This window comes from Acanthaster planci, linkage group LG06 (genome assembly GCF_054643075.1).
Source record: "Acanthaster planci isolate LZ-2023a linkage group LG06, COTS_SCS, whole genome shotgun sequence".
NCBI lineage: Eukaryota > Metazoa > Echinodermata > Asteroidea > Valvatida > Acanthasteridae > Acanthaster > Acanthaster planci.
This window is the reverse complement of record NC_141782.1, coordinates 1,832,048-1,852,971: the sequence shown is the minus strand read 5'-3', so window position 1 is coordinate 1,852,971 and position 20,924 is coordinate 1,832,048. Positions and strand designations below refer to the sequence as shown.

The window sequence follows — 20,924 nt, the reverse complement described above, 5'->3', positions numbered from 1 at the left end:
TACAGGAGTGTTGGATGATTGAATGTAAATAATAAAAAAAGATTCACATCTGAATCGAAGTCAGCTCTAGTTTTATCTTAGTGAGTTGGTTAAAAATTGGAGAAAGTGACGAGAGTAGTCTGATACCAAGCTGGGCTTCAAGTAGGCTACATGTGCTATATCTCCAGCAAAACCGAGACAATGTGTGGGGCTGGAAAAAAAGTGGAATAATTCTTACAGAAACAGCTGTAGGCTTTGTCTTCTTTGTAATCTCATAGGCAATTCTTCACCAAGCTTGTGCACTGAAGAATGTCCAGTGTCCCAGTTTTTATTCAGATTATTTGTGATTTCTGTGAAAGATTTTGGAGGCCAGAATGCAAGACCATTACTTTCTCGTGACAAGGTATCAGTTAAGACCTAGAAAATGGTTGTCACTTTATTTTATCAACTGCCATCTAAAGCAGCCACAGTGTCATTTTGAACCTGATCCCTTTATAAAAAACTTCCAATGCATTAACTTTCCATCCAAGAAACCACCCAAAACAAAGAATATCCATACTCACACTTACCCCCCCCAAATAAAACTGAACCGTAAGACAAAACAGGCAAGTCCACAACTTTGCAGAGACTCATAATGAAGTTGAATAGTTTATCCCATTTGACCTTTGACCCGCACAACTCCATATCCAGATAGTGGACTGCTCACTGAATATATGCTTTGTCATCACACTTGACTTGGCAACAATGCAATCAGCAGTGTACATTAAAATAGTGCAGTTCTCATCTTTAACACTTGCCACAGCCTGAATGCAAAGTGTTGCAAGCCCTGCTTGATAAAATGCAGACAATGAAAGAAATACATTCTTAGAGTATGATAGGTTTCTTTTGCACTCGGCTAAAAGTAAACAACATCAACAATACACATTAGAAAAGCCTTAGGAATTGTTTTTCACTTTAACTAATGAATATCCATGCATACAACCCTGACCATGCTGAACCCAAGAAGGTTATGCAGGATTTCAGTGGTCCCGAGGGGGGTTAGGGTTAATTAATTGCAACACTCTGTCCATACATTTATGTGGAAAATACATTGAAGTTCTTGTAAATTGGGTTTTGAAGTCTCTCCAGAAACACTTTCTTTTCAAAAGGGCCAAAGATACAAAATAACTGATGACTTATTTGTCTGGTAAACTGGTTTTCGTGAACTTTGTAAATTTGCCAGTTAGTATTTTAAAAACCCTGGATTTCAGCTAAATCAGGAAGTTTAAATTACATGTACCCTTTGGGGTTATAAGACTTTCGAAATTAGTTCAATGGGAATAAAATATTTCTAAATACATTCCATGAATTAATTAATCTCTGATGCCGTATCAGAAAACTTGAAATCTCTTAAATTTTAAATGCTCTAATTGCTTTACAAGTACATTTTGGCAGTTATGCAACAATCATTAAATAACAGAGGTATAATATATACAAATTTAAAAGTTAAAAAATTAGGTCATCAAGAACCCAAAGGGAACCAATCTAATCAGCTTTAAAATGTACATATTTACAATACATTCAACGTGTAAATGCACACTCCAAACAAGAGAAGTGTTACAGTACTTGGACCTGTGAAGTAAATAATTCAGAGTTAATTTGTATGTACCCCGAAAACCTTTGGAATTACAAAAACCGGCATTTGGGGCTGAGTTCATAATTTGGTAATTAACCATTTTACCACTGAACTGTCTTGTTGAGAGGGCCCACTAATATCCCATTGAGAAAAAAAAGAAAAAATCTTTGGTCAAATTCTATTCTAAAGGGGAATTTTAAAGTCATTTTCCCACTTTGACTTGATCAAAAGCCGAAAAGTATGAGGTACATTTTTAAATTTTCAACTGCCACAATGGAAAACAAACAGCGCAAAAGTTTCAATGCATCATTTTGATGCAAGCCATTGTAAGCAAATAAAATGGCCAATTTTAGGGATAACGGGGAATTTGTAGGTATTTCGGTTGTTAGCATTCCCCACTTGTCCACTTACAGGCTACTGGTCAGCACTGGATTCCACTCTATTCAATTGCAGATCCAGAACCCACTTTGGGGGGGAATTAGAATTTTATTTTCCTGTGCAGCGAAACCTTTTCTGGCCTTTCTGAGGGGTGAGGCTACTTTTCTGGGCTTTCACTTGCTTTGGAACATAAGGATAACGAAACAGACCAAAACCAGACAGGCCTTTCTCTTATTAAAAATGGGGGGGGGCCACATGACCCCGGTCCACCCTGAAGCAAGATGCTAAAACCTGCTAAAACCTTTAAAACGGTGGCATATCCAGTGGAATTTTTGCAGATTTTTTCTTCCTTTTTTTTTTTACAAGGAATGGGTGAGTAGAAAGAAAGTATTCGGTACATTTATTAATCAATTACTGGCAACAAATCCCTAAGAAAACAACAACACCAAATAAAAGCAAGAATGTCAAGACCTGAGTAAGGCTTTTGATTTTTTTTTCCCAACGCCACCATATTGAATGAGCCCGAAGATGCATTCGGTTTTGGATCTGCCGGTTAACCCCCCCCCAGCCAAAAGCTAGAGATGCCGCTGCTTAAATATATGATCACTTACTGTATTACAACAGCGCGAGAGTTGATTCTTTGGTTGTAAACATTTTTACATTTTTTTTTTCGTGGTTTTTTGCTTCCATTCTAACTGAAGCTTCACAACTTGCCCTGGCCCACTTTCTTTAACTTCCTAAGTCGCCTCATATAGGAGTTCTTGGATAGTTCAAGAATTTTTCTGGGGTTGGAAGGATCATATTGTACGACGCTTTTGAAATCAGGGCTTCGGGCAAAGCAAACAGTTGCTGCCGTGATGCAAATGCTGGCGGTCAGTCCGAAGGTTACGAACTGCTTACCACCCTCCAAATGATTAAAAAAATTCAGAGTGTACTCGTACCCGCTGTCATCTTTCCACTCTCTCTGCATGTGATCCTCTGTTCGAAGAAAAGTCGAGAAGGGTACTGTGAAGACGTCCGAAACTTCATCAGGGTTGGGAACGGGTGTGAAATCGTCGGGGATGAACCCGACGACGGGTATGACTAAAGTCCCCTTGAGAGCAAATGTGGGACCAAGTTGAGCGACGACTTGGACTCTCTCCCTGGCCAGTCCGATTTCTTCTTCCGTTTCCCTGAGTGCTGTGGTTTTCAAATCAGCGTCACCTTCATCACTCTTTCCGCCAGGGAAGGCCACCTCCCCGCGATGAGATTTCAGATTGGTCGACCGCACTGTCAGCAGGACGTGTAGCTGGCGGTTGCGGTAAAACAGTGGAATTAACACCGCAGCTTTCGGGAGCGACGTTGGCAGAGGGGGAAGTCCAGCCAACATTTCAGTTGCGTCCATCTGTCGCAGTCGTGCAACCACCTCATCTTTAGACGGTTCCATGAAAGTTGAAGAGGACGTTGATGGTATCTCTGCCATTTCTCGAAAGCACCTGGGCAAAAAGATACGCCTCTCTTTATTACAAGCTTAAAGAGCCCCTTTTGAAGGCATACAGCCTAATAAGTACGATCTGCTACAAGCAGTAACAAGGGAGGGCATGTGAGGGTCCTTTGAGAGGAACTTCCCCATGGGCGCGCAAGTTATGTGCGTTAGGCACCAGGGCATGGAGAGTACATGCAACAAATTTATACTGGAATGGATTAATCTCCATTATGAAGACTGGATAGAACATTGTACGCACATAGAGACCAATGCTGGATGATCGGCAAACGTGTGCAGGAGCTGGATTGGAAAACTTCTCTTCAGCAACAACCAGACAACATCGGTAAATGTGTCTCACTCAGTCCAGAATTCGTGTCTTTCCAGCATTTCTGTAATGACCGACTTTTATTGAGATGATATATGATGAGAAAAGTGGAGTCAGGATGCAACATTTTTTCCACTACAGAAAAAATGAATCATGATCAACAGATCAAGTGATGAAGAACATGAAGAATTGGACACAATTTTTTACCTACCTGAAGGGATGAAACAGACCTTTAAAAAGATAAATCCTGCACAAAAGTGGGCGTAATCTACCGATATTTAAGTCATTTGTATGCAGACAGTTTGCCAAAGCGTACATGCACATCGTCATGATCATGTAACTCGTACAACCCACCTGGACTTTAACCATGTACACTGTACATGTACATTTACATATCCCCATGTGCGTTTGGCCGGGGAAAAGGTCAGTCTAGCTACGGAAGCGTATAGGGGCCACTTGCAACATTTTGTTCGAGTGCCCGATCTCCCTGTTGCTTCTGTACTGTATGCAGTGTAGTGTCGCGTCATGTGTTGCCTGAAAGTCCAGACAACTAACGGCACAGAGGCGAGGAGTACATTATTTCGATGCAGCGAGATATTAATTTTAAAAAAAATCTGAAAGTGAACCTTACATACGAAAGCCCGTTAGTGCCACATCTTCATCACGCAGCTACATGTATAGTTATGTTCGACGATGAACTGTTTTTTTTATCCTCGTTGTACGATAAATACGGGCGATTCACGATAATGCGCCTCCAAGAGTTTGCAACGCGTTGGCCAATCCCGACGCGCAAAATCTGTTTGCGCTTTCCAACGTGCACTATTGGAGGTGCACTATCGTTCGTATTGTACAGGACACAGATTTATTTCCACAATTCATTCAAAACGTTGTTAGTGTTATCATTTGCTCAGCATTCCTCGCAGACATACAACACATGAACGAGCACGGATTTTATAATTACACACATGAACAAGGCCAGCAAAAATGCCAGGAAAAGTTAACCTAATAACTGTGACCCGAAGGCCTCCATATCCAATGCTACTACAGGCTTAACGAGAAAAAGTTAATAAATGCTCTCGAAATACTCTTGAAAGAAAATAAACAGCTGCACTGGGAAATAAAAATAACTGCTCCCGAAAATAGAAATAGCTGCTCACTGGAAAAGTTACTGCACGTCCAGTGGCCTTGTTGAAACGGGGCTGCAGATCGAGGTTCAGCCAATCCGCTGCAGGCCAGCTGTTGTCATTGTACGTAGAATAAGCCACGGCCCGCGACCAAAACCTTGTGTTGTAAAGGTCTTGAAAATATGAACAGCTGCTGTGGGAAAATGTGCTGGCGAAAATAAAAATAACTGCCTCTGAAAATAAAATTAAGTGCTGTGAAAAATAAAATAGCAATGGCACTAACGGGCCCTCGTACTTTTACGTTTCCTGTACAGCCTGCAGGTCTTTTAGATTGCCTGAGATCGAGAATGAGAGCGGTGTTCCCTTCCAGACACCTGATCTAATTTTTTTTACCCCAAAGTCATAGTTAAGAAAACTGCCATTTACATGCATATATGCTTTGTCACCATGTTTGCTTCAGCAATAATGCAATCATAACTAGTGCCTGATAAACCTACAGGTCTCACGTTTAGCACTTACCCACAGCCTAATGCAAAATGCTGCAAATTCCGCCTGATAAAAATGCAGACGATGAAAGAAATACATTGCAACAGTATGACAGTTGTTTTTTCGCTCAAACAGCTAAAAGTGAACGACGTCGACAACAGACATTAAAAAGGCATTAGGAATCGTTTTCCACTTCAATTCATGATTATACATACAGACATTATAAATAGCTAAACTTTGTCCTTACATTTATGTGGAAAATACATTGAATTTCTTGTAAATTGGGTCTAGAGGCCTCCCCGGAAAGTTTCTTTCTGAGGGGGCCAAATATACGAAATAAGCGAGGACTTATTTATCTGCTCGATGTCCAAAACAATGTGTCTTTAGTGTAACCACAACTACACTGTACCTCAAGTCAAATCTGTTCAATTCCAAAACTGATTTTCATGAACTTTGAAAATTTGCCAGTTATTTTAAAAAGCTGGATTGCTTGAAGACTTCCTAAATTTGTTCAAAAGGAATAGAATATTTCTCAATACGTAGGATAAATTTATCAATCTCTCATGCCCTATTAGCAAACTTGCAAAAAATTGGCAAAATTTTAAATGCTTTAATTGATACAAACTGTGCATTTACGCAGATATGCAAAAAATCATTAAATAACCGTTGTACATGTACAAATTTAAAAATCAAGAATCCAAAGGGAACCAACTTAATCAGCTTTAAAAAATCATACAATACATCTTCAACATATGTAAATGCACACTCCAATCAAGAGAAGGGCTACAGTATTGAGATCTATGAAATGAATAATTTGTATGTACTGCCCCCCAAAAAAACCTTTGATTTAAAACAGGCATTTGGGGTTGAGTTCGTAATTTGGTAAGTACAACCTTTTAACCACTGAACTGTATTATTCAGGGGGCTTATACTGATAGGGCTGTGCCATGCCCCTTGCCTGACCAGAGACTGGGGGGGGGGTCGTCAAACCCGAAAGTGGAACTTTTCTTAGCACTGTGAACACATATTTTTATACAAAGGCCTATCATAATGTGCTTTAGAGCACAACATCAAACAAGTTCCATGTTTGGCGCGAACCGAAGGATGCATGTAAAACTTGCATAGGCCCCTTACTTCAATTTTCAGTATTCACGGCGGATTGTAAATTGGCCTGGTAATGAATTTACACCTTGAATCGGGCGCTGGGTGACGGCGAGCGAATGACATGAACATTATTATTAAAACAATCTCAAAAAATCCCACAAAAAAACAGAAGTTCTAAAAAAACTGATACGTTCTAGTAAATCATTATTACCCCCACTCACCTAACTAAAAATGGTAAAAAAGGAATATTTTAGGGCGAATTTTAGTTGGCACTTCGGAAAAGAAATCGAAAAATCAATCATGTTGCTCCATACACAAACGTTAGAAGTGAAATTTCGAAGTGCCCATAGGGTCCGCGCCACTTTCCGGTGCGCATTCTTCAATTGTAATGGGAAGCAGCGCACCAACGAGTGTTTTCATTACGCCTAAACTTTCTTGAGTCTCGAAAATACCAATTTTAGTGGGCTGGATTAGTGTCCTGGGTCCTCGCTATGGGTGGATAAACAACATGGATTACACAACCGTAAAAGACAAAAAACGAACAGACGTACCGCACAATGTTTGAGGTGCGAACGGTACTTACAGGGCATTTACAAGTCTTTCTGGACTGGTTTCCTTCATTTCCAACACGTGAGCAGAGCCAATGTAAACGACAACCAATGAAAACTGCCTTGTCCCCGCGTCCGCCGGAACGCTGCGCCGCGCCGGTGGTACGCGTAGCTGGCCGGCCGCGGCGTCGGTCCGGGTTCTGCTACGCTGCAGGCATGGAGCGGCGTTTACTGACTGATTTCATTCTTTAAACGTTGCCGTATAAACCGCCTGCAGTTCGTTATAAACCGCACAGATATTTTCCGCCTGAGAATCAATGTATAAACCGCAGCTTACGTTCAGAAAATTGTAGTAGGCCCCTATATTAAATTTATATATTTATTACAAAAAAACAAAAACAAAACAAAAACAACCACACACACCAACGAGCGGAACTCGGAAGCGAAGGGGGGGGGTTCGTTCGAACCTCCCAAACCCCCCAGCCTACGGGCCTGTGTGCCGAATATCCGAATAACCGAATATTCGATCGATTGTCGAATATTCGAAAATTATTTTAGAAATTTGAATATTCGAATGCAAAATTCATGAAAAGGAAGAAAAAATTTGCTTCTGTTTTAAATGAAAAAAATTACACTGGAGGCTTGTTTCAAGCAGATTCAAGTGACAAGCGTCAGAAATCTCACAACGATTTAAAAATTAAATTATTCATAATATAATTTTTCAACAGGAGTCTTGGTCATAAATCTTGCTAAATAGTGGTTGGAGATGCTCCTACATGTGAGAAGCTTTTATATTGATCATAATGTACAATTGTGTGTGTTATTGCAACTGATTTTGTATATGGCGTGTTCATCAACAATCTGCTGGTCAGTACGACCGAATATTCGGATATTTGACATAATTGAGGGTCGAATATTCGAATAGTGAATTATTCGAATTGACTCAGCCCTACCTACTGATATCCCATTAAAAAATAAAGAAAAGTCTGTTGTCATATTCTGTTGTTAGGCCTAAGGGGTATTTTTTTAAAAGTCATTTTCACACTTTGTCAGGATTAAAAACTATAAAGTATTTTGAGGTAAACTTTAAAATTTTCAACTGACAAAATGGAAAACACTTGAACAGCGCACAATTTTAAATGAATCATATTGGTGCAAGCCATTGTAAGCAAATAAAAGGGCAAATTTTAGGGATATCGGGCAATTTAATTACAGTATTGTAACGTGTTCTGATAGGGACTCAGGGAGGATTATTATGAATAGCCAACAATGGGAAACTGAAAAGGGAGGGGGGGGCTAAACTAAAGTGGAAATCACAGAGGAAAGGACAGCTGGAAAATGAATGAATCTGGTGCTTAAATAAAATGCACTACATGCATTTTTACTCTAATTCTCTTTTCACCCAACAAAAAAGAACCAATCATATCACTCACTTCGGACCCACTGCTGCCCAGTATTCTAGGTGCGCCGGAGTCCTAACCTTGTCCAACTACTAAAGGGTACTTCAAGCCAATCACGTGGGCGAAGTGCGGCAAATGTTAAACCCTCTAAAACAATAACACATCCTGGCCGTGCGCTCTAATCATTGTTGCTGGCCGCTACTGAGAACTTTGTTACAGCAAGTTGGTCCCACTTGTACACTTTTGTTAAGCACTTGAGTTAGGCCACTGGTCAACAGTGGAGTCGACTGAATTCAATTGCAGGTCCAGAAGCAAAGCTTTAGGGAAGTGGGCAAACTTGGGGAAGAGGGATTTGAAAGTTATTTACGCACAGTGTAACCTTTCTAGCCCTTTGGAGGGGCGAGGCTACATTTTGAGTCTTTTTACACGCCTCCGTACCGTGGGGACATTTTCTAGCTGTATTTATTGGCCACCGTATTTTTAAGCTGGCCTTGCAGCGTATGTGTTTTACGGAGTGGTTTTACCGCAATATCAATTCACGATTTGCGAAATAATGAAACTGGTACGGTCTGTTTGCCGATGTACATCCTAACTCTTCATAATTCCCCAGAATCTCCAGAAACTCACCGTGGTCGACGTAAATTTAACAATTCATCCGAATCACAGATGTACAGATATACTGTAGTACAAACAGAATCTTTTTTTAAGGAGTAGTTTCGCGCTTGGCTAAGGGGCCGTCCGGGAGATCTCCACGAATTCAAGCTGTTCATGTCACCGCAAATCTTGTGCCCAGGATGAGCTTCCTGAAGCCACATATCTTCACCATGTTCAAGGACTGTTGAATTGGTGTTGTTTCAGCACTCAATGCGTTGGCCCATGGAGGAAGGACAAAACTTATGGTTGGCCCGACGTCAAACCCCACATTTCTGGGGATACAATTTCCGCTACTACTAGTGACCACAATTGCAATATTTATTGATCTTAATTTGTACTTTGTAGCAGAGCTTTAACCATAGGCAGGTTTGAAACACGGTAAATGTCCCTCCTAAAATAGAACATCACCCCCAAAACTTCTCTTTTTATTAACCACCTTGGTTAACTTAGCATTTGATTTCTCGATTTTTCATCGTTAAGTTTACTAAAGCAAAATAATTGAGATTAGACTGTATCCGTTTGGTGACATGGGCCCCTACTAACAATTTGATTTTGAAGATTTATCATTTTGAAGAGATGTGCTTATGATTGCACACTATACGGTATATACCCTAAATGTGTTGAAAGACGGTTTGATGTGTGCAAATAATTTCTTGGTCTGAAAGTTTGGATCCAATAGATCTCTGCTATTGGAGTCGAGACCACTTAAGACCTTCACAAGACCAGCACAAGACCTCAAGTCTGAATTCAAGTCACAAACTATTCTACTAAACAGCAACAAAAGCATTCTTTTTGTCATTGTTCATGCTGGTACTGGTCTTGTGATGGTCTCGACTGCAACACGGAAAAACAACCTCAAACTTGTGGAAATCACAAAAGCTAGGGTAGAGGATTCATCAAGTTATTGGGCCATCTGGTTTATGTTCAGGCATCCGAGGTTTGGATGCATATTTTCATAAATATTGTAAACAGCTGTGTAGTTGCAGATTTTCTAATGCAAAAATTGGATGTGATGTAAGGTCAAAAATAAAGCTAAACATTAATTGCCCTGTAACAGCCTGTTTCTTGAAATCTTTTACACAGGTAAAACATGCCAGCGGTTAGGATTTAACCCAAGTCATCAGTCTCATAAAGATGGAGGTCTTTGTGAATACTTATGATGCGTACAGCGAGCTGTAGCAACCATGACCCAGCAGCCTCGCCCATACATCCGCAACCCTATGTTGCGGATGGCCTACGAGCATCAGACGAACACCAAGTTCACCAGGAATAAGATCCGACAGCATTTTGATGTAGAAAAGGTGCACTCTTAACCCTTCCTACAGCAATATTTGGAGTGCCGTTTTGCTATTTACTTGACTAAAAAGAAAAAATACGGCCAACTATCAAAACCTTCCATGATATCCTATTGCTGTTCATGCTGAAAAGCCTGGTTTAGTCACTGTATACACAGGGGCTTCCCCTTAGCCATGAAAAAAAAATACTCAAGCCAGTCCCTGAGTAAGGCCCATTGAACTGTGTACAAACACCTTCCAGATGTAAGCCCCAAGTGATTGTCTACATCAGGCCTGCACTTATCAATGGAAATGCCCTCCAAGCACCCTTTCAGTGGGGTGGGGCCCCTTTGATGTTTGTGGCTTGGGCTGACCATAGAGACACATGTCTAGACATGCATTAACCAATCAGCTCTGCTCATACCCAGTCAGATCTTCCTTTGCACCCCACTCCACCCACCTACCCCCCCCCGGTCCCAGCACCTAAAAAAAATGTCAATGCCATTTCTTTTTTGGGGGAGTGTGGAGGACATCCATGTAGCAACTTTGAACCATTTGCAACAGCTTTTGGGCCAAAACAAATACAATTCACACAGTTGTAATGCCACTCTCTAAAATGGAGCGTCAAACTGTACCAATGAAATCAGAGGAAACAATGCCGTGTAGGGTTAAGACATGTAGGCCTAATTCTGGCATTATTTTTGTATGAGAGATTTGTCGGATCATTAGCTTTATGGTAATAAGGTCACTGAGAAGTCCAAGATGCCTCTCAAACGGGGTATGAACAGCACTGAAGCACTAATCAACCGAGTGGTTTGATATGAGTATGAGTGAGCATGGAATTCTGGGAAATGTGCTCGAGTTCTACACGATACAAGTATTGGATGTGATTGGTTGATCTGCGCGGTCTTTGCTGTCGGTTATCCTCCAGGAGATCTTGGACTTTTCTTCCCTGTTTCAAAGCTCTCTTCCACAACCATGTATTAGAAATGGGGATTGACCGATTGTGTACTGATCAACCAGCCACAGATTGGCCAATAGTGCTCAACACAGGTATTTTTGTCTGTTTTCTTGGTTTTTTTAGTGGTACAAATGCAACTTGGACATTTTTCCAGAAGATCTCAGGGTTGTGTTTCATCAGTCTCACATGGACAGGGCTACTGAAAAGTTCTTGGACATCAGCTACAAGAAATCAGATTGGATCATCACTCAAGCATGGCATTCATTGGCCAAGGCATTTCTGGGTTTCTTTATGTCAACTACCTCAATTAATGGGTAAGGTGCCTGGTGGAGGCATTGTACTCATTCCGTTGAAATTCTGTAACATGAGGGTGCAGTTTGGCGAAGTAGCCAGTGCATGGTGTATTGGTGTTAGTCAACGTGATTCGCATTTCGAGTGTTCATAGAGCTAGATTTCACTTTTTCAAAGTTGGGAATAGTTGTTCAGTGCCTTATGTAAGTAAGGGAAGATTGTTTCAGTATTTGTAATGTATTTCAATTTGTTTGGGAACTCCTTGCTTAAAGATATTCCTGAAGACCAACACAGGACCTCCATCCCGAGTTCAAGTCGCTCTTTTCAAATGAACTGCAACAAAGTCATTCTTTTGTCATTGTTTACTCATCAGTTGTCATGGTCTCAACTACAACTTTGAAACACAAACCATTTCTACTTTTCACTCGAAAAAGGTTACTCGACCGGGGAAGCATGTTCGTCTTCTCCAAGGAGCAGTTTCGGTCGCTCCTTGAGATCGACGCCGACTTCAAAGCCGACCATCTGCTGGACCTCGGCGCCGGAGATGGGAAGGTGACGGAGATAATGGCCAGTCATTTCAGGAGGGTGTCCGCCACGGAGGTGTCTTACACCATGCAGAGAAGGCTGCGCCAGCTGGGATACACGTAGGCTAGACATCCCAGAGCACTTCCAACTCAAGTTGTACTTGCAGAAACAAGGCGATCATTTCAAATCAGCCTCTGCGTCTTCTTGATTCCTCACATGCCGTTCCGATATGAAACCTGTGAAATGCACTTTTAAGTTTTCCCATCAACCTTTCATTAAGTAAGTTGTGGTCAGGACCAGTCACAAAACTAGACACGAACAATCGCAGGCAAGTGCAGGGTTAAGAATGTCGCAGGTGTTTTTAAAAGCTTGGCTTGAATTCAGACGGAAGGTCTTGTGTTGGACTTGGGGTGGTCTTATTCGGCCTGGTGATGATCTTAAACTACAACACTGTTATTTAATATCTGAGGGGCTTTACGGCCTTTCTTTAAAAGTCTCAGTCTTGGACCATATCTCAGCCTTTGCCTTAGAGCGAACTTTCATAAATTTGCAGATTAAACTTCTATTTAACAAATTGGCACATGACTTAAAGTACATTTGTTTGTGACGATTGCTCCTCAAATTTCAGGACGAATATGGACTACTGTAATTTTGGACGTTTGTCCAACAGAAAAAGTACAAAAAAATCAAAAATAAAACATCATGTCGAGAGGGCAGTGCTTAATTCCTCTCTGTTTATTATACACATGTGTATCCACTGAGAAAAATGCCATGGCTCCATTTCTCATCTTTCCTCTTCCGTCTAGAATTCTCGGTCTTGAGCAGTGGGCCGGCCACAAGTATGATGTCATCAGCTGCTTGAATCTGTTGGATAGATGCGAGAGACCAGCCACCATCATGAAAGACATCCACAGGTCACTAGCACCCGGCGGTGTGACGATTGTCGCCATGGTGCTTCCGTTTAAACCGTTCGTTGAGACGGGTAATGACGAGAGCATTAATCTTGCTATGAACAAAAAACAAGGCAAACATAGTTGATGTTGTGTGCTAACTAAGCTGTCAAGTTTACCAGCAATGAAAGACATCCACAGGTCACTAGCACCCGGCGGTGTGACGATTGTCGCCATGGTGCTTCCGTTTAAACCGTTCGTTGAGACGGGTAATGACGAGAGCATTAATCTTGCTATGAACAAAAAAACAAAGCAAACATAGTTGATGTTGTGTGCTAACTAAGCTGTCAAGTTTACCAGCAATCAGTCAAATCTTGTCCTGAAAGGGGACAGTCTTGATCCACCTCAACTCCAAGCTAAAGTGGGGGTGTTTGATTTTTAGTACAATGGCTAATTTAAACAGCTTAGGCTAATGTTGATCAGATGTGCATACCATGAAAAAATTGCACTTCAAATGTTCTACGATATTTCTAGGTGGAGAAGGCACAAGTCAGTGCCTGTTTTTGATAGGTCCAGTCACAAGTAGAAGGATGAACTATAACGAAGGAATACTTTTGTCTTAGTTCATCGAATCATCTTGTAGCTTGGCTTGAAGCTGGATGACTTGTGGCTTGAAATCAACCGTGGCCCTATCCCAAACCGCAAACGCGCTGTCTCATCGCAGGACTCAACTCTCTTTTCAAAATGTTCCAGCGCCCCGGTGAAATCTGCTTCAGAAGAATTCCGTCTTTGCTATCTTTACGCAGGCTCGAATCAAAACCAGCCCATCGAGGAGTTGCATCTCCAGGGCAACACGTGGGAAGAGCAGGCCAGGAGCTTCATCTTGGACTTTTTCACCCCTGCGGAATTCACGGTCCTGGCCTTCACTAAGTTACCCTATCTCTGTGAGGGCGACACGGAGAACCCCTTCTACGTCCTCCAAGACGCTGTGTTCGTCTTGAGGAGGTCTGCCGATGCCGGCATGGCGTTACCTCGGGCATCATGTGAGTCCGGGGCTGACGACAGTGACGTTGTGGTGGACATTACCAGCTGAGGAAGATCGACTTCTGGAATACCCCACTTCCTGTTTGAATTTTATTTTTGTTATTCTATTTCCGATAGGAAGTGGTAGTTTCAGCACGTTCCTTATTTCGTGACCGGAATTCTCATTACCAGAAAACTCGAGTGCAGCATCTGAACTCGGGCCTTTGGCCAGGCCATACCAGGATTTCGAGCATCTCTCATCTGCCACTACGATCTCACTAAGGGGATTTTGTTACCAGTTAAAAAAGTACCAATCCCAGCCGTGAATAATTACCATCGCTTGACTGAACAGCACGTGCGGTATACCTGGAGTTTTCTCAGGACTCATTAAGTTAATAACCTGTGTGGTATTTAGTTTTGTAAAGTCATGAAACAATATTTTCCAGTTTTAATTGCTGAAATAGAGGCACAAATGCCCAAATCCCAAATGAGATATGGAGAGGAGCCCATAGTTCTTGGGGAAATTGTCCTGTGGGGTCCAGTTTAAAGAAGTATAGATTGGCGTGTAATTGCAAAAATGGTGGACTGGCTACTTGCAGTGTTGATAGATGCTATGAGCAATTGAGATGTCACCTTCCCGTGGGCAAAGATAAACAATGAAATCCTGTTTCGAGGGGAAGCTAGATTTTTAAAAGGAAATTTGCCTTTATGCAAATACGTTTGCTCATACACGGGCCCTCTCTCATGGAATTGCCAAGCTCAGAAATCTGCTGTAATAGCTGCTATTGTCAGCTTAGCTGACGTTGGTTACCAGCTCAAATGCTACGCAAAGTATATACATGTAATGGGAGACCGGTTCTGTGTTTGTTCTTGTGCAACCCGGCTATCTGCTAAGCAATTTCTTCTGCTTCAGAGGTTTATGTAGTTGGATGCTTCTTGCCTTCCTCGGTCACTCTGGGGTTAAACAGCTCTTGCATCCAATCAGGGAACAGTCCCAGTATTTTAAGTTTTGAGAGGTTCTGTAATGGTTTCAGGCTAGACTGCATTGAAAATAAGGGAATATGTGCTTGACTGGTCTCAAAAGTATGTTTAACCCGGCTCGGGAGACTACACGCGACTAATGCCCGAGCTGCAGGCGAGGGCATTATCACAGTTCAGTCTCCCAAGCTGGTCTTAAATGTTAGTTTGAGACCAGCCGAGCACATAGTGATTTCCGTTCATAAATACCTGTTTAGCCCGAGTCTAAAGAAGTCACTGTATGATGGATTTCCTATGATTTTGTCCTAGAATTTTACTTTCATTTTCCTGAACACCCCCGTCCATTTTATGGTATATTCCTTGTACAAGTTGTCCAGTAGAATCTCCTTGTATGCACTTGGCGTGCGTGGTGAGCCGTGTGCACACTTGACTAATCAGAATCAAACTGTCTCATATCCATGTGCCAGCGCGTGATTAACGCAGCGGGCATTGTCAAATGTTAATACACAGGTATTTATGAACGCCAATTAATTATGGACTGTTCCCGCAAAGACTACCAAAGGCCTGAAATGTATGCATAATACACTGTTGATTTTTATATATATTTAGTTACACATGGAATAATTTGAAAGATTTGGTTCTGTCGGAAATATTAACCTTATGTTGTTTGAATGCAAGGCCTGGCAGTGACAAAAGGTCTGGGGCCAATTTATAGAGCTGCTTAAGCACAAAATTTGCTTAAGCGCAAAAAAGCCTTGCTTAAAAAACAAAGGTTACCAGCTCAAAATCCAAGTGATTGTCATGCTAACCACAAGACAGGCGAATACCATGCCAGAACAGTATACATCACATGGAGTTTTGGCTGGTAACCTAATTTATCAAGTAAGGTTTTTTCACGCTTAAGCAAATTTTGTGCTTAAGCAGCTCTATGAAATTGGCCCCTGGTGTTGTGTGAAATTTGGACCTGATGCAACTGTATTGCGAATCATGTAACTGTGGGTTGGCGCCCAGAACTGGGAGAGTCGTTATAAAGACCAAATTTTTGGGCGGTCCAATTTTCACACGACACCAGGAGTGCGGTAAATGCTGGTACAAAAGGCTTGCAAGGCGAAATATTGATACTTGCCAAGCTGTGTTGGGGGTCCGCAGTTACTGAAGAAAGTTAACTTGCCACATCTCCTGACAAAACCAACATTGCATCAACTTTCAAGATGTTGTGCTGTTATAGCAAGGTCATCTCCATGGCAACCTTAAACCAGGGTCAAAATTCTTTACCAGTGTTTTACTTGTCAGTGTTTTTGTTGACTGAATCATTTTGTTACTTCTTTCATGTTAATAGGTCACCGTAACAGTTGAGTTTGTGACTCCGAAGTGTTAAAAACTAACAGGTAATAAGGAATGGAATTGTGCAGTATTAAGATACCGAGTCCACCTTTCTTGTTCTACGCTAAAATTGATCTGTGCAGTTTTCCTGGGGGATTATTTTAGTGGGCAAGTGCAAGGTTACCAACTCCTGGGAAAATAAAGATGGGGGTAGCATCAGTTTCAAATAATTTGAAAGAAACGTTAGCATGTTAAAAAACCCTCAAAATCTTTGGGGAATGTTCGCAACCGTGAAACTGCATTGCATGCCCATTATGTTCGAACAAAACGTAATCGACTTCCAGCTTTGGGTCTAAAGCACACAGCAGCAGTTTCAAAACAGCAAAACACAACTTCTTATTGAGCTAAAAACTCTACAAAGTGGGACGAGGGGTGTCAAAATCAGGTGAAGAAAGTGCCTAAGCCCAGATATGAAGAGCCCCCGTAGACACCAACTAGATCAGGATGGCGCTGTCGTGCACTGAAATGAAGACAAGCAAAATGCCCAAACAGTCATTTTTCTTCACCATTCCGTTTATTACTCAAACAGTGACCTGATTCGATTTGGCTGAACCAACGGATTTACATCGCTTCTGAGAGGTCAGTCTTGATCTTTACTACAAAGCCAAAAAAAGTTTAAAGGAAACAATTTCCCTGGCTGTGCTAGTTCAAGAAACTAGCACCCCAATAGGGTGCGCTTTCTGTAAGATGCCTTGCTCAGCTGATGGCGGCGTGGCGGATGGCGACCGCGTCTACTTGGCAGCGGCAGCCTCCTTCTTCGCTTTCTTCAGTTTGTTCACCTCGGTGTTGATGATGCGTGTCCTCTGCAGCGGGGGGAAAGGTGCATCAGGTGGAGAAGAAAAAAATATCGGGGGTTGACAGAATGCAAATGTGGACAAGCAGAGGAAAAAGGAAAGCTGAAAGCTGCACTCCCTAACTGTTGATCCATCTTTTGATCCAGCGACTGTTACTTCCCCCCTTTGTGAACAGTGCCCGAGAAGATGTCATTTATTCCATGCCTGACAAGCAAGATATAACGAAAGGTTTTGAGCGCAGCGTGCTGAACAAAATGAGCAGCTAGGCACCAGACTATAAAAAATACATAGACTATACACGAAATGTTTCAACACTGGATCTAAACCACTAACTGAGATTCTGAACAGTTTCACGCTGCCACAGAACCCGCTGAAAGTTGCCAGGTATTCTGTGGGCGTCCATGCACGTTCACGAGTCACGAAGCTTCAAAAAAGGGGCAAGGAGGGCCCATTTTGAAATAGGCTTTGCTGTGTACCCCATGCACTCTGAAAATGTTGACAAGAAAGGGCCCGAACAGACGCTGGAACGGCAAAGCCCTTTCAAGGGGTGGAATCGAGGGACGTACCTTCTGCTTGGCTCTCATGAGCTTGTAGCGGTCAAAGTCTGTCATGTTGGCTTTCTGGAATAAGAAAAGGGAAACCGCTGTAAGACCTTCGTCAGCACTTTTCCTGATCCGAATGATATTGCCTGTAAAGCCAACACTGGACCAGCCAAGAAATCAAGCAATATTTTTTTTTCTGCAAGGATGCTGAAGTCTACGAGTGCGTCACTCGGCTTGGCAAGCGTGGTGTCTCTTCCATGCCGTCTGCGAAGCCTTCACATCACACCAAGAAAGCACCAACATTCTCAGAGCCCCGGGAGGACGGTGTACCGAAGTCTCATCATTAACCTTTAAACATTATGATGTGGATATTAAGCAAGATACAGGGTTACGGCTCAATTTCAGAACTCTGCTAACCATGGCATTTCGTGCGCCATTCCGTGCTTACTGCTCAAGCAGAGAAGTGTAATGCCAGTTCTGTACGCACAGAGGGTATCCCATGTTTACAAGATGTAAACCTTCCCATGAGAAGTATCTTGCTGGCTAGTGAAAAACGCTGTAACTGCAGGTTGGGGTGAGACTGGGGACATAAAGATGAAATCTACAATGCATCCACAAAGAGGAGTTGTCGCCATCGAATACAGTGTCTTTTCAGGGTATGAATAGCTCACGAGGCATGGGTTTTCTCCCAAATAGCTACAATTATCTGGGATTCACATTTGTTCTTTCGTGCAAAGTGGTAAAAAAAGGTAGCAGAAACTGAAAGATTTTCTCTCTTAAAAATCCACAATTACCAGGCCCAGAATCCTAAAATCGGGAAAAATCCTGTGGATTCACCACGACGCTATGGTCAGCAGAGATTGTTTCCTTGCAGAAAGCAGACCCCCCCCCCAAGAAAATTCCAGACGAAGTCACTGTGTTCTCCTCACCCTCTTCTTGGCGGCCAGCTTCTTGGCCCAGGTGGTGGCCCGCCACTTCTTCTCCACTTCGGCCTTCTCCCACGCCTTGCGGACCGTGCCGGTGCGGGCCGAGTGGGGGATGCGGATCTTGAAGGAGGTCAGGTGGAGCTTCTTCAGCCGGATCTGCTGGCGGGGGAAGCCGGTGCACGGGCCGTCCACCAGGGCCTACAATGACGAAAGGCGCGTCCAAAGGGTCATAGGGCATCTGTTGTGTTTGGTAAACTTTTAATGGTCGAATGAACGCTTGGATGACGGCAAAGTGGATGTGCGCTACAATGCCCAGCGATGATGATGCTATTTGCCATCTTCGGAGGCTTTTTTCGTATCATTGAAATTGTGTTTGATAACAACTGTAACAGTACTTCACCACTGCTTCCGATGTGTTCTGAATATCAAAATTAATTTAAAATGTATGCAACTTTTTCACTCGTACAGCCTGTAGACAAAATAACACATGCCACTGAGTCTCTGGTATGCTATGGAAACTAAAATCCATGTTGAAAATATCTTTTAAGTATGGACAGGCAATATGCCTAAAGTCAGTAAACCTACGGCATCTGTTTATGTTGGGTCATTCTAAGTGATAGTAATGTCAATGTAAGGCTTCCACCCTTTTATGCAAACAGTATTAATTAATGGCGTCCGGTGTGGTCTGAAATCAAAAGCAACAAATTTTTCGTGGCATTTTTTCTATAATAAGCTTTGACAATAGGAGATTTGCTTGAAAACAGCTTCAGGCGAAGCGACTGAGGTAATGTATATCAAATAATATACGAAAATGTCAAGATGTCAGATATGTCAACATGGCTTCTCTGAGAAACAATTTTTCACTGCAGATGACCTTCACTGAAGGGTTCACTGGTTAGTTAGGGCGATTTCTGCACATTAGTTACCCTTTTCTGGTCGATGACATCAACGATGGCGCAGAGAGTACCCCTGTTCTTGCCAACGGCCACAAAGGCCACGCGGCCGATCTCCACAAAGCGTTCAAAAACCTTCCAAAACAGAAACAAAACTAAGTGATCCTCAAAACTTTCACTTCAAACTCATTTAAACAAAGCACGACTACAGCATGTAAGAGTCAATACAGTCCGACCAGCTCCGCTTTGAGGCTTGCCGAAGGATGCACCACGGCGAGTCTTTGGGCCACATCCCAGGAGCTAGGAACAATACCGACCTAGAAACACAAGCGCAAGATATTGCTAGTTCTTAGGGTAACACTTAGGCCTTACACAACAACACTCATTGATATGACCGTGCTTCATTCTACCTGCTGTAGCAAAAAGATATAGAACGTGAGATATCAAATGATATTTGTGGTTTGCTTAAAGTTAAACATGTACAACCATGACTCAAGTTCAACTTAGCCTGTGGGACGGCGCGGACATCTGGGACTCTCGCAAAATAACGGGTAGCAACCACACCGTGAGAGTCCTGGATGTCTGTGCCGCCTTCCATCTTTCACACTCGAAACTCAAAAAATGGGGAAAATGTGAATTATTACCTCAAAATCTTAACCTTTACATCAAATGTGCCTGAAATTTCACTGTTGAAGTGCTTTGAACATTTCCCACACTGTACTGAAATGGTTTTAGTTATTATTTCTGTCACGTTGCTGCCAAAAAGGAGGAAAACATGCAAATCCCTGTACAAAGTGAATGGAGAGTTGACCAGACGTGGGTGTAATAAATGGAAAAACCTCCGACCACGAGAATTCCTCAGACAGAATCAATTCGGCATGTTCAGGGTGTTTGGTAAATTGTAAGAATTTATCACATTAAATTTTAACTTTCAGAATTTATCAAAATAATAAAGTTTTACAAATACACATTAGAAATACTACATTTAGCAACAATAACAAAATAAACCTGACTGAATAAATGCGTAATGACCGTCCGGAAACTGGGCACATTACATTACCGGCACCTTCTTGCAGCACGCATGTCATCGTGCCTGCATCATGCTTTGATTAACTGACATGACTGACTATTTTCATCAACAAATATACGAGTAAAATTAACCCTCTGTTATCAAATACAAATGTTTGTAGTCAGATTTAAAAGTTACTGTACTTTATAATGTTATTTCAGACAGGAAATATGGAACGCTACTGTCATATTTAAGAGCACAATCTCAAGAAATTATGGACAACTTTCGACCACGCTTTACCATGATTAAGGGTCGGCACGAAAGAGACCGAGGTGACGTCACGCCGCTACAATAACT

General features: G+C 42.1%; 3 protein-coding genes across 7 annotated transcripts; 1 reads left to right on the top strand and 2 right to left on the bottom strand.

The window, feature by feature from the left end:
- Positions 1–385: 385 nt before the first annotated feature.
- LOC110973728 (uncharacterized) lies at positions 386–4,156 on the bottom strand. Its single transcript, XM_022224778.2, has 2 exons — positions 3,974–4,156; positions 386–3,447 (listed from the first exon to the last, which is right to left on the bottom strand). Exons 1-2 carry the CDS (start codon positions 4,129–4,131, stop codon positions 2,676–2,678), a joined length of 930 nt encoding a protein of 309 aa, XP_022080470.2. The 5' UTR covers positions 4,132–4,156; the 3' UTR covers positions 386–2,675.
- Positions 4,157–8,897: 4,741 nt separating this feature from the next.
- mettl9 (methyltransferase like 9) lies at positions 8,898–16,290 on the top strand. 5 transcript variants are annotated; one of them, XM_022224776.2, is made up of 6 exons: positions 8,898–8,986; positions 10,162–10,379; positions 11,437–11,627; positions 12,039–12,248; positions 12,936–13,111; positions 13,826–16,290. In XM_022224776.2, exons 2-6 carry the CDS (start codon positions 10,263–10,265, stop codon positions 14,110–14,112), a joined length of 981 nt encoding a protein of 326 aa, XP_022080468.2. In that variant the 5' UTR covers positions 8,898–8,986; positions 10,162–10,262; the 3' UTR covers positions 14,113–16,290. The 5 variants fall into 5 exon arrangements, with proteins under 5 accessions (XP_022080468.2, XP_022080467.2, XP_022080466.2 ...); XM_022224775.2 differs by having other exon boundaries at positions 8,916–9,061; XM_022224774.2 differs by having other exon boundaries at positions 8,926–9,323.
- Positions 16,291–16,895: 605 nt separating this feature from the next.
- On the bottom strand, positions 16,896–20,922 carry rpl14 (ribosomal protein L14). Its single transcript, XM_022224779.2, has 5 exons — positions 20,868–20,922; positions 19,592–19,693; positions 18,669–18,863; positions 17,764–17,817; positions 16,896–17,206 (listed from the first exon to the last, which is right to left on the bottom strand). Exons 1-5 carry the CDS (start codon positions 20,868–20,870, stop codon positions 17,135–17,137), a joined length of 426 nt encoding a protein of 141 aa, XP_022080471.1. The 5' UTR covers positions 20,871–20,922; the 3' UTR covers positions 16,896–17,134.
- Positions 20,923–20,924: the final 2 nt, after the last annotated feature.